We start from the raw sequence: 16699 nt of genomic DNA on the forward strand, positions 1-16699 counted from the left end.
AGTGTATCCTCCTCTTCCATGACCCTGTTATCAGCCATTGACAGTATAGACAAGTCCATTAAAACATTCAGCATTTTGTGTATCAAGTACATTGACAGATTCTGGCTACACACCTGACAAAGGCCTTATCATGGAGAGACCAAGTGCCTTTGAGTGGTAGTAGCACTCCAGGAACTAAAGCTGCAGAGTGAAAAGGAAACAAAAGAAGAGAAGCAGTCTGTTATCAGCTCAGTCCATCTCAAATGTCACCCTCCTTTTATTTTTTTGTTTTTTTGCCCTAAGGAAAAGCCCAGAGGTTGGCTCATTTCTGGTTCCTTTATAGCCTTCCCTGGCCCAATTCCTAGCACCATGTATTCTGTAAGGAGGAATAAGAAAAGAAACCCATCAGATAAATGGAGCCTCTTTGAATTGATATTCCTTCAAAAGTTTTGAAAACCTCTCTTCTGGAGGTTTTATCATATAGCCCTACAGAAGAGCCCAGAAGCCTTCTCTGAAACTGATCTGTGTCCAATCTATCTGAGTGGCTAACAATCCAGCAACCTTAGAATGGCCTAAGGTGGACATTCCAGTGATAAAAGTAAGAAACAACTGCCATGGACCCATAATCTCAAACCTGTAATTGAAATGTGCTCATGCCCACTGGCTTTTAGGGCTCTTTCTATTCCAGGGACTGTGTAGAGAGTTTCTTGCACCTTACTTGCTTTACCATGGCTCTGATGAAGGATAGATAATATCTTTTATTGAAATATTTATTAACTAAATCTTGAGTAAAAAGCTTTTGAGTAAGAATTTACAAATAGAATATTTTATTTTCATAAAACCTGAAGAAATAGATACTATTTCTATGCAAATTTTACAGAAAAGTATCCAAATTGAAAACATCTTAAATTTAGCTAGAGATGAAAACATGATTGGTTTCTCAGAAGCTTCAGTACAAAGCTTATACTTATTGTGTGGAAGAAAACATTTTATACTGCTTTAAAGTCAGACTAAATAATCTCAGCAGTGATGTGTGGTTGACTTCATTACCTATTTTCATATTATTTACACTAGAGAAGAACTTCAATAATTTCTTACTAGTTAAAGAATGTTTGTGCGAATCTGAAACCTAGGCTTCTTGATTCTTTTACCACCATCAACATGAGCATTGGCCCATCATACTATAGAGGTGCCTGCTGATGAGTTTGACTCTGCTGTGCTCCTGCCTTTTCAGATAGGTCTGGGTATAACTAAAAGTCAGACTTGGCAGAGGACTCTCTTTTATGCTGAAACTTGAGTTTCCTTGCTTCCTGGTAGACATAATGTATCCCTTTATCCTGCAGCCAGTTCTTCAGGCCTTGTTTTGTAGTGCAGGTGAAAGCATACAAAATTTTTCTATACAAAAAAAGCATTTTCCACAAAAACAAGGCTTATACCTTTATTCAACACATACCTTGCTGAGAAAAGGAAATAGAGAAAGTAACTTTCTGTTTGCCTTATTGTATTAATGTTCAGTTATTGTTTTGACTACTGTCTTGAATATCTCCTATTTTTTTGATAGTACTTTTTCTACATTAGGAGCTGACATTTCCATAGAGACTTGAGAGTCTAAAATTATCAAGAACCATTAATATATTTGTGTCTTCATTTATGATCTATTTTATTGACAATAAAAATCCTACTACTTTCTTAAGGAAAAAAAAAATCCCAACAGAACCAAAGACAACTGAGCCTCATAACTTGAACTAGATCAGAGGCAGTGCTAAAGAAGAATGCAGCAAATTTTTGTTTTTTTAAATTTTACTATAGTCTTCTGTTATAAGGTGGTTAATTTCAAGGACTAATGTCACATTCCTCATGACAAAAACACTCAGGGTCACTCCAGGTGAACTGGGCTGCACAAAATAACCATGCAAGAGACAAAGATACCTTTTTCTTTAGAGTCCTGTGATGGCTCCTCTGACCTTAAGGGTCCACAGAAAGAGAGCGAGCAAGAGTGTGCTGAACCCTTTTATTGAGGAGAAGCCATTCAAATGAGGCAAGGGGACGGGTTTCAGGGGGTTGAATCTAGCTTGTGATGTCTGCTGTCAGCAAGTTGACTGACATCTAGGAAGGTCACACCCAAAGGCAGAGCAAGAGAAGGGGACATACAAAGTGTTTCTATGGAACATTCAATCCCAAACAGGACAAAGGGGTAATATCACAAAGGACCAGGTGAGCGTAGCTCAATCCATGGGACGACATGCCTACATCTGAAGACGCGGCTTAAACTTCTGGGACCATGACGAGATGTAGTGACTGTCAAAGCCTCTCCATTCTGGGATGGAGAATGCAAATCATTCAGAGTAGCCTCCCACAGACTAAGTGAAGAACTCCATGTTTGGACAACTGAGTGGACAACTGTGTTCTAAGTGAGGGAAGAGGAGAATGTTAAGAGCTTATTTTCAGCTTGAAATGCCTTTGGATAGCCAAGAAAGGCACTAGGATATGAGCTTCTGAAGCTCATTGAGAAAATGAGGGGTTGAAGCTAGAGATTTGTTATGTGTCCTCTATGTGGCAGGCATAAGGATCGCCTTGGTGAGAATAAAAAGGGATATAGTTCCTACCCTCATTGAACAGTTCAATGGCAATTATGATGGAGTTCTTAAGCACTTTGATAGCATTGCCTTCAGACTGTGTGCAGCACAGCCCTAGGAATTCACTGGGGTTTGCTTGGGGGCTACTGTTGAGCAAGGATGCCAGTCATGCAAACGGCTCAACAAGAGGAGCCTCTTTTTCACATCCATGTAAAATTCCATTTGAACAAAAATATCTACGGCTAAACAACTTCTTAAAAAAATTTGACTGGGAAGCACAGGGTACAATAGAAGTTCATAGGTCACCCAATTCAGATTTGAAGGGGCTAGAGAAGTCTCTTGGAGGAAGTTATAAGTGGTGACTCTAGGATAAATAAGTTTTATCATGAGAAAATGGAATTGGGAGCTGAGAAAAATCCAGGGGTCAGGGGATGACTAAAAGTAAAACCTTTTTATAATGAAAAATATAAATATATAAAAAATTGCAATAGTATAATAAAATCCCATGTACTTATCACCTAGCTTCAGTTATTATCAATTCAGGCAATCTTATTTTATTTTGAAGATAGTTATTAAGGACATAAAATATAGGATATATAGGTATAGTTATTGGGGAAAAGGTCACAAGGGAGTACCATCAAGGCAGAAGGTGAAGATAACTGAGGAACTGGTAGAACAGAATGCCCCTGAAGGCAAGAAGGACTGGTGTCTAGGCATTGGAGGATGTCCCCTTTGACACTTAACAGGAAATAAGGAAGTGAAGTATGTCTGTTGATGTGGGTGAATGAATAATTATAGTATAGATGATTGAGGGAGTTTATGTGAAGGGTAGGAGAGAGAAGGAGCTGGTAATTTAGGAAGGCAGGAAATCGTTCTTGGATGAGAAAAAGAAACAATGGACAAATGAAAGGTTTGCTGGATAGGACCAAGATCTAGTTAAGAACTGGAGAATTATCAGTGGTGCAGTCCACAAAGTTGTGCATTTTCATTCTGCTTTAGCTAGTCTAAGCTGCCTGGGTTTTTGATGTAGGTTTGAGGTTTTATTTTGGATAAAGATTACAAGAGAATGACAGTAGACTAAAGAAGTTAATAATATTAGTAGGAGAGCAAGTGAAGTAATACACCTTGGAGTCTATGCTGATTAGAAAAAGAAAGAAAGGTAGGAATTTATAAAGGAGAGAAGGCAAAGAAATGAGTTTGAAAGGCAGGTGAAACTGAGTGAGAAATGGTAGGATGGAAAGTTTTAGTAAAAAGTATGAGATTTGAAACAATTTTCATAGGTAGACAATTCTAGGTGATAAGAAAGTCTACAGTCATTATTGGATTTGTCAAGGCCATGGAAGTATATGGCTGAAGCAGAGAGGAGTCGACTCAGGCTTTCTGGAGGCCAAGGAATTGAGAAGCTGGGGTTTTGGACTAAGTGGTTTGTCTGGATATTATCCAGTTAGTTGCAGAATGGGGAAGGAGAGGGAAATGGAACCACATGCCGAGGTCTTCAGTGAGGAGTAGAGTCACCAAGGAGTCATAGATGAAAGTAGTGAGGAGAGGAGAATATGGCATAAGCCTCAGAAGAAATACAGGAAAAGGGCTTGGAAATCAGAACAGGAGGAGGACATCAACTTCTTTTAATTGCCTGGGGTTGCAAAGAAGCATTATCCTTAGAGATATTGTTTTAGGGGTAGGATTTTCCTGATAAATAATTCCTATTCTAGTAAATTCGTTGATTGTTTTCTAATTTAGAAAGGTGTAGGTGGTTTGTAAATGATTCTAACATAACTAGTTAGTACACATAATAAAGTGAATTTCAGTCTTTCTTAAAAACTATTATAATTTCCATCAAAATATTGAGGATGTTATAGTTTTGTTACACTTTCTTCCCAGCAGGTCCTGCTCCTTCCCCACTGTTTCATCTGGGGTGATTTCTTTTCTTTTTCTTTTTTTAATCGGTTTTGACAAACAGAGAAATTGTTCATTTTCAGAAGGATGCCATTCATGCTGCCGCCTTCCCAACAGAATGAATGCCTCCTTAGCGTTATTTTTATTTGAATATATGTTTTCTACTTATTTTATATTGTTGTCCTTTTGAAGGTAGTTAGAGAAAGATAACTTTGAAAGCCAGCTTTTCATTTGTCATTATTAATCCCCCACAAAATATTTTAATGTCATTTTAAAGAGCACATCAATGTGGAAAGAAAATACTTATGCCCTATATATAGAATAACAATATAATTATGCAATTGAATTGTCTTCTATTAAATTTTTGTTTCCTAGTTGATTATTATCTGCTATAGGAACAATCAGATATAAAAAATATGTACCAGGGAAATAAATGAGCTTGCTCATCTTATTTCATTTAGCATAATAGTCTCTAGTTCTTTCCATTTTCCTGCAAAAGACATAGTTTCATTTTTCTTTATGGCTGAGTAAGCTCATCTTTCTTAAATTTGTTATTTTGTGTTTTAAGTCTCATGACTAGTGACCTTGAGTTTAAATGGTAACTTGGGTAAACTGTTTTGGTATAATGGGGAAAAAATTTCTGCTGGTGATTCATAGAAGAATTAGAATGAAAAGAATAGTTTATTACCTGTATTTGCTTATATGTTGAAAGTGCAGCTTAAATATTTTTTTCCTAGCCTTGTCTAGCACATTAAACACAACTTATCAGTGCTGATCAAATTGCTAGACATTTGGTTATGCCACAATGATAACCAAAATCTTTATTTAGAGAGCCATTCGCTGGTAAGGAAGAGGGTGAAACCCAAATAATGTTAATATAAGGGAGAATGTACTTAAGCCTTCATTGTTTATATTTTAAATGTTAATACAAAAGAGAAACAGAGAAAGAATATATTACTTTTTGGTTTTATTCTTTTTTTCTCCCTTTTTTGTGCATTATAGTTGTACATAATGATGGAATTTGGTGTTACATATTTGTACATGCACACAATATAACAATAAAATTTGGCCAATAAATCTCCCTAACACTTCTCCGCTCCCTCCCCATCTCCTGCATGTTAGTCCCTTTCCTCTAATGATATTACTTTGATTTTCATGAGATTTGCCTTCACCTCTCTTTTCCTTTTTTCTTCTATATTCCACATAAGGGAGATGACATACAACCCTTGACCTTATGAGTTTGACTTATTTCACTTAGCATAATAGTCTCTAGTTCTCTCCATTTTCCTGCAAATGACATAATTTCATTTTTCTTTATGGCTGAGTAAAACTTCATTGTGTGTATATACCACATTTTCCTTATCATTCATCAGTTGATGGACATCTAGGCTGGTTCCACAGTTTGGCTACTGTGAATTGTGCTGCTATAAACAGAAGTATGCATGTACATGAGTGTAATTCTTAAGGATAAATACTGAGGAGTGTGTATAGCTGGGTCATATGGTGGTTCCATGCCTAGTCTTTCAAGGAACTTTCATACTGATTTCCTTAGTGGTTATGTTAATTGACAGTCTCACCAACAATATAAAAATTAGTTCCTTTTTCTCTACATCCTCTCTAGCATTTATCATTATTTGTACTCTTGATGACTTCTATTCTGATTGGTATGAAATGAAATCTCAGGGTAGTTTTGATTTGCATTTCTCTAATTGCTAATGACATTGAACATTTTTTCATATATTTGTTGGCCATTTGTATTTCTTCTTTTGAGAAATATCTGTTTAATTCATTTGCCCATATATTACTTGGGTTACTTGATTTTTTTGGTGGAGATTTACTTTTCTTGATGCCATATGGCTAGTCACATAACATAAATTTTGAAAATGGTCCTTATGAATTAGGAATTGGAGCAAAGCTTAAGATTAAAAATATTCAAAATATTGACAGAAACCAACTAGTAGAAGTTTCTGGCTCAGATGTGTGGGGTAAAAGGAAAGCTGAATAACTTTCTTCCTATAGTATGTTTATTTTCTGTTAAAACATGGCTCATGGACAAGTTTTTCTTGTGTGTCAACTTACTTGAGCTTCTTTTGTTTCATATGGTAGCAGTGATTAAAAAAATGTTGTCTTTTCTAGGAGAGCACATAGATTACTGTGGATATTCTGTTCTTCCTATGGCTGTAGAACAAGATATGTTAATAGCTGTGGAACCTGTGAAAACACACACTCTTCAGCTGGCTAACACAAATCCCTTGTATCCGTGAGTATTTAGGATTGCCAATGTATGTGTAATCTGTGTATGTGAAGTATGGTGGTGTTTTTTGTACCCAAGTGGACTCTTTAGAAGATATCAAATTTAGAGTAAGTTATGTAATTTATAGATATTTCATACTTGATATTTGAAACTATCTAAGGCCACTATTTAATGTTTGTTCATTTTGTTCATTCATTTAAGAAACATTTATTGAAGACTTAACCATGTACTACACATTGTCTTAGATACTGAGCAATCTGTTCTTGCCCAGAAGGTATTTATCATCTACTGAAGTAACAGTCTCCAGAAAAGGCAGTTGTGCTGCCTTTCCTTTGTTACTATGGCATCCTTTAATTCTCTTGTCAGAACATCTTACTGGAAGGTATTACCATTATTTGTATCTCTCAGTATAGTATAAGCTTTGTGATTTTAGATATTGTTGTCACTCTTCTTTCATGTTCTAGCCTCATTATAAGACAATTTGATGCTTAATAGGGGTTTCTAGTATGTATACTTTATTAAGATGAATAAGTAGTTTTTTTAAAAATTTCTAGTTTACTAAGATTAAAAAAATTTAGCAATGGGTACTGAATTTTATTAAATGTTTCTTTAGTCTTGAAGATCAGTTTTTCTAATGTGGTGAATTACTTCAATAGATTTTCTAATGTTGAGCCATCTTTGCATTCTTGTGATAAGCCTTACTTATATAATCATGAGCCACATAATGATGTTTTGGTTAATGATGGATCACCTATAGGATAGAGATCCCATGAGGTTATAATAAAATCGAGAATTCCTATTGCCTATGTGTTTTAAGTCCAGTGTTATTACAAAAGAGTCAGAAAGGTTTTAAAAAGTTTATAAGTAAAAAAGTTATAGTAAGCTAAGGTAATAAATTGAAAAAAATTTTAGTAAGTTTAGTGTAGCTTAAATGTAGAGTGTTTATGAAGTTTTGTCATGTATAGAAATGTCATAGGCCTTCATATTTATTCACCATTCACTCACTCAAAGCAATTTCATCTTGCAAGCTCCGCTCATGGTAAGAGCCCTTTACAAGTGTACCATTTTAAATCTTTCATACATGCAATATTTTTTATTGTATCTTTTCTTTTTTGAATATGTTTAGATACACAAATACTTAATATTTTGTGTTATAATTGTCTATAGTACAGGTTTGTGGCATGGGAGCAATATGACTTAGGTGTATATAGGCTGTACCATTTAGGTTTATGTAAGTACTTTTTACTTTGTTGTTTGCACAGTGAAAAAATTGCCTAATGATGAATTTCTCTGAATAAATTATTCTATCATTAAGTGATGCATCACTGTATCATTATAGATTTGATTATAAAAGAACATATAGTTGGCACATTTTATTTTTGGCTTTTTGTTCATCAGTCAGTTTGCTACAATGACATTCATTAGTTCAGCAAGTATTTTTGATAAGGCACTATATAAGGTTGTAGACATAGAGATTTCTTACTTTATATGAAGATTACTGCATATAATTTTTTTCCTACTAATTTTGTATGGTTTCTAACATAGCTTACCTACATTTTGGATCCTTTAAAGAAAAATTTATATTATCTCAAACATTTAAAAAAATATATTTTTTTGTAGTTGGATCCAATACCTTTATTTTATTTATTTATTTTTATGTGGTGCTGAGGATTGAATCCAGTGTCCCGCACGTGCTAGGCGAGCACTCTATTGCTGAGCCACAACCCCAGCCCCTCAAATGTATTCTGTGCCATTGTTTATGAATATTTATGGCTGTAAAATGTTTTGTCATATCAATTTACTAAAATTAACTATTTCCACATTAGTGAATATATGGTTTTGGTTTCATTTCTCACAAAAGCAGATCCAGAGATAGACTTGGAAAAAAAGTAGAATATTTGGCAAATGATCCCAGGAGCAGTAGTGAAAGATCATGAAAATTGAATTAGGGAAGTAGGGGTGAATTATCAAGGTAGATAGCTCCTATTTTTCTTGGTGAATAGTAGTGGAGTGTTTGGCTTACCAAAATTAAGAAATTTTCTGTTTTCCAAAGTGGTTGTACTGTTTTATGTCCTTACCAGTGTTGTATGAGAGTTGAAGTAGTTCTACATCCTTGTTAGCATGTGTTGAAGTTTTTTTTTTGCAAATACTCAAAATAATTTTATTTGTTTTTTGCTTCACTATTATCTTTCTTAAAATCTTTATTCATTTATCTTTTTATTTTTAAAAATAATTTTTTTAAAAAGAGAGAGAGAGAAGAAAGAGAGAGAATTTTTTTAATATTTATTTTTCAGTTTTCAGTGGACACAACATCTTTATTTTATTTTTATGTGGTGCTGAGGATCGAACCCAGTGCCCTGCACATGCCAGGCGAGTGCGTTACCGCTTGAGCCACATCCCCAGCCCTTAAAAATAATTTTTATTTATTCTAATTTGTTGTACATGATGGCAGAATGCTATTTATTTATATTACACATATAGAACATATTTTTTCAAGTCACTGGTTGTACACAAATATTTTCACACCATTCGTGTCTTCATACATGTACTTAGGGTAATGATATCTAACTCATTCCACCATCATTCCTACTCCCTTGCCCGCCCCCTTCCCCTCCCTCCCCTTTGCCCTATCTAAAGTTCCTCCATTCTTCCCATGCTCTCCACTCATCGCCATTATGAGTCAGCATCCTCATATTAAAGAAAACATTTGGCATTTGTTTTTTTGGGATTGATTTGCTTCACTTAGCATTATATTCTCCAACTCCATCCATTTACCTGCAAATGCCATGATTTTATTCTCTTTTAATGCTGAGTAATATTTCATTGTGTATATATTCCATAGTCTCCCTATCCGTTCATCTACTGAAGGGCATCTGGTTTGGTTCTACAATTTAGCTATTGTGAATTGTGCTGTTATAAATATGTATGTGACTGTGTCCCTGGAGTATGCTGTTTTTAAGTCCTTTGGGTAAAAACCGAGGAGTGGGATAGCTGGGTCAAATGGTGGTTCCATTCCAAGTTTTCCAAGGAATCTCTATACTGCTTTCCAGATTGGCTGCACCAATTTGCAGTCCTACCAGCAATGTATGAGTAGGACTTTTCCCCCACATCCTCACTAATACTTACTATTGTGTTCTTAATAGCTGCCATTTTGACTGGAGTGAGATGAAATCTTATATTAGTTTTGATTTGCATTTCTCTAATTGCTAGAGATGTTGAACATTTTTTCATATGTTGATTGATTGGGTTATTTGGTTTTATGGTGTTAAGATTTTTGGGTGCTTAATATATCCTAGAGATTAGTGCTCTATCTGATGTGCAAGTGGTAAAGATTTGCTCACATTCTGTAGGCTCTCTCTTCACCTCACTGATTGTTTCTTTTGCTGAGAAGAAGCTTTTTAGTTTGAATCCATCCCATTTATTGATCTTGGCTTTAATTCTTTTTTTTTTTAAAGAGAGAAAGAGAGAGAGAGAGAGAGAGAGAGAGAGAGAGAGAGAGAGAGAGAGAGAGAATTTTTAAAAAATATTTATTTTTCAGTTTTTGGTGGACACAACATCTCTGTTTGTATGTGGTGCTAAGGATCGAACCCGGGCCACATGCATGCCAGGTGAGTGCGCTACCGCTTGAGCCATATCCTCAGCCCTTGGTTTTAATTCTTAAGTTATAGGAGCCTTATTAAGAAAGTTGGGACCTAATCCAACTTGATAGAGATTTGGGCCTACTTTTTCTTCCATTAGGCGCAAAGTCTCTGGTTTAATTCCTAGGTCCTTGATCCACTTTGAGTTGAGTTTTGTGCATGGTGAGTGATAGAGGTTTAATTTCATTCTGGCACATGTGGATTTCCAGTTTTCCCAGAACTGTTTGTTGAAGAGGCTATTTTTTTCTCCAATGTACGTTTTTGGCACCTTTGTCTAATATAAGATAACTGAAGTTATGTGGGTTAGACTCTGTGTCCTCTATTCTGTACCATTGGTCTAAAAGTCTATTTTGGTGCCAATACCATGCTATTTTTGTTTCTGTTGCTCTGTAGTATAGTTTAACGTCTGGTATAGTAATGCCACCAGCTTCATTCTTCTTGCTAAGGATTGCTTTGACTATTCTGGGTCCTTTATTTTTTCCAGATAAATTTTATGACTGCTTTTTCTATTTCTGTAAGGAATATCTTTGGATTTTGACTGGGATTGCATTGAATCTGTATAGTGGTTTTGTTAGTATGGTCATTTTTGACAATATTAATTCTGCCTATCCAAGAACAAGGGAGATCTTTCCATCTTCTAAGGTCTTCTTTAATTTCTTTCTTCAGCGTGTTGTAGTTTGCATTGTAGAGGTCTTTCACCTCTTTTGTTAAAATTTATTCCCTAATATTTTAATTTTTGAGGCTATTGTAAATGGGGTAGTTTTTTAAGTTTCTTATTCAGTGGATTTATCACTGATATACAGAAATGCCTTTGATTTATGGGTGTTGATTTTATATCCAGCTACTTTGCGAATTCGTTTATTAGTTCTAGGAGATTTCTGGTGGGATGTTTTGGATCTTCTAAGTATAGAATCATATAGTTGGCAAATAGTGATAATTTGAGTTCTTCTTTTCCTATCCATATCCCTTTAATTTCTTTCATCTGTCTGATTGCTCTGACTAGAGTTTTAAGAACTATGTTGAATAGAAGTGGTGAAAGAGGGCATCCCTGTCTTGTTCCAGTTTTTAGAGGGAATGCTTTCAATTTTTCTCCTTTAAGAATGATGTTGGCCTGGGGCTTAGCATAGATAGACTTTACAGTGTTGAGGTATGTTCCTGTTATCCTTAGTTTTTCTAGCATTTTGAACATGAAGGGATGCTGTATTTTATCAAATGCTTTCTCAGCATCTATTGAGATGATCATATGATTTTTATCTATTGGTGTGATGAATTACATTTATTGATTTCTGTATGATGAACCAATGTTGCATCCCTGGGATGAACCCTACTTGATCATGGTGCACTATCTTTTTGATATGTTTTTATATTTGATTTGCCAGAATTTTATTGAGAATTTTTGCATCTATATTCATTAGAGATATTGGTCTGAAGTTTTCTTTCTTTGATATGTCTTTGTTTGATTTTGGAATCAGGGTGATATTGGTCTCATAGAATGTGTTTGGAAGTGTTCCTTCTTTCTCTATTTCATGAAATAGTTTGAGAAGTATTGGTATTGGTTCTTCTTTAAAGGTCTTATAGAACTCAGTTGTATATCCATCCAGTCCTAGGCTTTTCTTAGTTGATAGGTTTCTGATGGCATCTTCTATTTCCTTGCTTGAAACTGATCTGCTTAAATTGTGTGTATCATCCTGATTTAGATTGGGCATATCATATGCCTATAGAAATTTATTGATGCCTTTGATATTTTCTATTTTATTGGAGTACAATTTTTCAAAACAATTTCTAATTATCTTCTCTATTTCTGTAGTGTCCATCATAATATTTCCTTTTTTATCATGGATGTTAGTAATTTGAGTTTTCTCTCTTCTTCACTTCATTAGCATGGCTAATGGTTTATCAATTTTATTTATTTTTTTCAACTAACTTTTTGTTTTGTCAATTTTATGAATTGTTTCTTTTGTTTCAATTTCATTGACTTCAGCTCTGATTTTAAGAGCTGTCTCTTACTGCTTTGGGGATTGATTTGTTCTTTTTTTCCTAGGGCTTTGAAATGTAATGTTAGGTCATTTATTTGTTTTTTCTTCTTTAAAGGAATGAACTCCATGCGATGAACTTGTGTCTTAGAACTGCTTTTACAGTGCCCCAGAGATTTTGATATGTTGGATCAGTGTTCTCATTTACCTCTAAGAAGTTTTTAATCTCTTTTTTTAGGTCTTTTGCAATCTATTGTTCATTTAATATTATATTATTTAGTTTCCAGATGTTGGAGTAGCTTTTATTTTTTATTTTATCATTGATTTCAAATTTTATTCCATTATGGTCTGATAGAATGCAGGGTAGTATCTCTACTTTTTTGTATTTACTGAGATTTGCTTAGTTTCTTTGTTTAGCTTTTATTTGGATGATCTATCCAGTGGTGAAAGAGGTGTGTTGAAGTCACCCAGAATTATTGTGTTGTGGTCTGTTTGACTCTTGAATTTGAGAAAAGTTTGATTGATGAATGTAAATGCTCCATTGTTTGGGGTATTTATATTTATAACTGTTATGTCTTGTTGATGTATGGTTCCCTTAAGCAGTATGAAATGTCCATCTTTATCCCTTGCCGCAGTCTGGCTGGGCACAATTCAGGAGCCACTTGTCAAAAGAAACTAACTTTATTTTTAGAACTACACACTCCAAACAAATCAGCTCCTCAGGAAAAAACCCTCAGAGCCCAACTGCCACCACTGGCTTCCCACAAGCCTCTCACCCCAACACCAGCCTCTCCACCTCCCACAATCCTCCTGCTCTTGAGGCCGATTGGCTGGGTCGCGTGGGTGGAGCCAAAGAAGTCCCCCAATGAGCAGCTCCGTGGTCTGAAAGGGCAGGGAAACAGCCCAATAAGCATCACCGCAGAGGAGCCAATCAGCTAGATGTTGCTGGGGCCACTGTGAGCCAGTCATCAGCTGGCAGTCTGAAGGGTGGGCAAACAGCCCAATGAACATCACCGCAGAGGAGCCAATCAGCTAGATGTTGCTGGGGCCGCTGTGAGCCAATCATTAGCTGGCAGCTGGAAGTTTGCTGGCAGCTGGAAGTTTGCTGGGGCCCCTTTGGCTGTGGCTCTCAACAATCCCTTTTGATTAACTTTGGCTTGAAGTCTACTTTATTTGGTATGAGGATGGAAACCTCTGCTTGCTTATGTAGACCATGTGAATGGTATATTTTATCCCAACCTTTCACCTTTTGTCTGTGGAGGTCTTTTCCTATGAGATTAGTCTCTTGAAGGCAGCATATTGTTGGGTCTTTTTTTTTTTTTTTTAAATCCAATATACCAGCCTATGTCTTTTGATTGGTGAGTTTAGGCCATTAACATTTAGGGTTATTATTGAGACATGATTTGTATTACCAGTCATTTTTGTTTAATTTTGGTATTTAGCTTTACTTGGTTTCTCCTTTGGTTGGCTTTTACTTTATTGTTGTTCTTCCCTTGGCAGATTTTCATTGTTGTTTTGCATTTCCTCCTTGTGGAATATTTTGCCAAGAATGTTCTGTAGTGCAGGCTTTCTTGCTATAAATTATTTTAGCTTTTGTTTATCATGTAATGTTTTTATTTCAACATCAAATTTGAAGCTTAAGTTTGCTGGATATAAGATTCTTGGTGGGCATCCGTAAACTTTTAGAGCTTTGTATATCTTGTTCCAGGATCTCCTGGCTTTGAGAATCTGGGTTGAAAAATCTGCTGAGATCCGAATTGGTCTTTCCTTATAGGAATCTGGTTTTTCTCTCTTGTGGCCTTTAAAATTCTATCCTTAATCTGTATGCTAGGTGTTTTCATTATAATGTGTCTTGGTGTAGATCTGTTGTAATTTTGTACATTCAATATTCTTTAGGCCTCTTGTATTTGATTTTCCAATTTATTCTTCATGCTTGGGAAATTTTCTGATATTATCTCATCGAAGAGATTGTGCATTTCTTTGATTTGAATCTTTGAAATTTCCTCTATCCAATAAATCTTAAATCTGGTCTTTTGATGGTATTCTATAATTCTTGGATGTTCTGTTCATGGTTTCTTACCATCTTCACTGTGAGGTCAACTTTATTTTCAAGATTGTATATTTTGTCTTTATTGTCTGTGGTCCTGTCTTCTAAGTGATCTAGTTTGTTGGTGATATAGCTATTGAGTTCTTTTATTGTTTCTATCATTTCCAGGATTTCTCTCTCTCTCTCTCTCTTTTTTAAAAATATCTCTATCTCTTTCTTGAAGTAATCTCTTGCAACCTGTATTTGCTCTCTTATCTCTTTGTTGGTGTGATCGATGGTCGCCTGAATTTGTTCTCTTATCTCTTTGTTGGAGTGATCAATTTTTGCCTGTACCTGCTCAGTTCTTTAATTTAAAGTTTGTTCTTTAATTCCCAAATCATTTTAGTTATGTATATTTTGAACTCCTTCTCTGACATTTTACCTATTGCACTATCTATGGATTCTATTATTGTAGTATCTTGGTTTGTTTGGGGCACTTTCCTCCCTTGTTTTTTCATGATGTCTACGTGTTTTCCTCTCTTGCAATGTAGATCTGCAGTATTACAGCTTCTGCCTTATTATACTATCCCTACAGTTTACCAATACCTCGCTTTTAAGGGAGAGAACAATATTACAGCACTCATTGTACCCAACGTGCAGTCATATATCAGTTAGCTTCTATTTTTATGTTAATAGTTTTGTCACTATAATCAGAAATGATGAGTTTGGTTATCTTCTACCATATAGTCAATAGGTTTGCATAATGGTTTACAGTTTCTGATGGTGAAAGTGGGGACTGGGGGTTGGCTGAGATGTTTATGAGGTAGGATGTGAGAATATGGAGGTATTAGATTATATGACTAGTGAGAGGGTAATCATAAGAAGTTGGCTGTTAGTGGGGGAAACAAGAGATAGGCAACACCTTGCAAGACTCCTTGTTATCTCAGCAACAGGATAACTATTAGCACCCCTGGTAGACAAACCTCGGGTGCAGCCAGGCCCATAGGGACTTTGGTGATGTCTTACCAGGTCCTTATTGTTGTCCCTTGATAAAAGCAGTGCTATCCCAGTTTCGTGGCGGTAGCAGCCTCAAGTCTATTTGTCTCCTGATATTGGCTGTGGAGCCACGCTTTGGTGAATAAGGAACCTCAGTGCAGGGTGGCTCTCTGCGCAGGCAGGGTGTGTCTCTCCCTCCAGATCTCCAGGCTGTGGTGGCACAGGGTGGGCGGGTTCTCCCTCTGGAAATCTGGGCTGTGGTGGCATAGGGCGAGTGGGCTCTCCCTCCCATTGAAATTTTAACCATGCTTCTAAATGTGTGGTAGTATCACTGTGTTTTTAAATTTCAGTTTAATCTAACTAGTGATGTTAAAATCTTTTCTTGTGCTTATTTGCCATATGGATGGTTTAATCAGCTTTTTTGCTGCTGTAACTAAAAAAAAAACCCAATAAGAATAATTTTAGAGGAGGAAAAGTTTATCTGGGGGCTTGCTGTTTCAGAGATCTCAGTCCATAGACAGCTCCATTCTTCAGGGCTCAAGGTGAGGCAGAACATCATGGTGGAAGAGTATGGTGGAGTGAAACAGCTCAAGACATCACACCAGGAAGCAGAGAAATAGACTAAGCTCAAATGTATACCACAAAGGCATGCCCCCAATGACATACTTCCTCCAGCCATGCCCTACCAGCCTACAGTTACCACTTAGTTAATCCCTATAAGGGGAGTAATTCACTGATTGGGTTAAGGCTCTCATAACTCAATCATTTTACCTCAAACCTTCTTGCATTGTCTCACACATGAACCTTTGTGGTACACCTGTTATCTAAACCATAACATTCTGCCCCTGGCTCCCAAAACTTCATGCTCATCTTACAATGTGAAATACATTTAGTCCATTTCCAAGAATCCTCATAGTTTCAACCATTGGAGTATTGCTCAAAAGTTCAATTCCAAAGTCTGTTCAGAGACTCAAGGCAAACTCTCAGCAGGAGCTCTTGTAAAACTTAAAAGCAAGTTACATGTATCGATTATATAAAGACACATAGTAAGCATTTCCATTAATACTGGTATAGAACCAAAACAAGACCAAAATCCATCTGGGCAAGGAAGTCTTGTAGCTTTATGTCCAGCATCTATAGCACACAGTATCCTGATGTTTTCTCCAAAGGGCTTGTGTAGCTGTTCTTCTATGGCTTTGCTGGTTGCAGTCCACATTGGCTTGTCTCAGCCCAATTCCTGCAGCTTTCCTTGGCAAAAGTCCCATGTTACTGCAATTTTTAATCTTCGGGGTCTCCACTGCAACTTTAGCTTCCTCCTCACATCTTCCTGCATTGCCTTCTCAGAGGCTGCCTGCTGGGAC

General features: G+C 36.1%; 1 protein-coding gene across 4 annotated transcripts in view; it reads left to right on the forward strand.

The window, feature by feature from the left end:
• Galk2 (galactokinase 2) overlaps positions 1 to 16699 on the forward strand; it is a 133640-nt gene that overhangs the window by 20385 nt on the left and 96556 nt on the right. For 3 of the 4 annotated variants that reach the window (XM_026391675.2, XM_026391667.2, XM_026391690.2), the window contains exon 3: positions 6588 to 6711. In XM_026391675.2, the coding sequence (XP_026247460.1) occupies positions 6588 to 6711 (124 nt within the window). The remainder of the gene's footprint in view (positions 1 to 6587; positions 6712 to 16699) is intronic. The other variant, XM_026391682.2, reaches the window with a different exon arrangement.

This window comes from Urocitellus parryii, chromosome 6 (genome assembly GCF_045843805.1).
Source record: "Urocitellus parryii isolate mUroPar1 chromosome 6, mUroPar1.hap1, whole genome shotgun sequence".
NCBI lineage: Eukaryota > Metazoa > Chordata > Mammalia > Rodentia > Sciuridae > Urocitellus > Urocitellus parryii.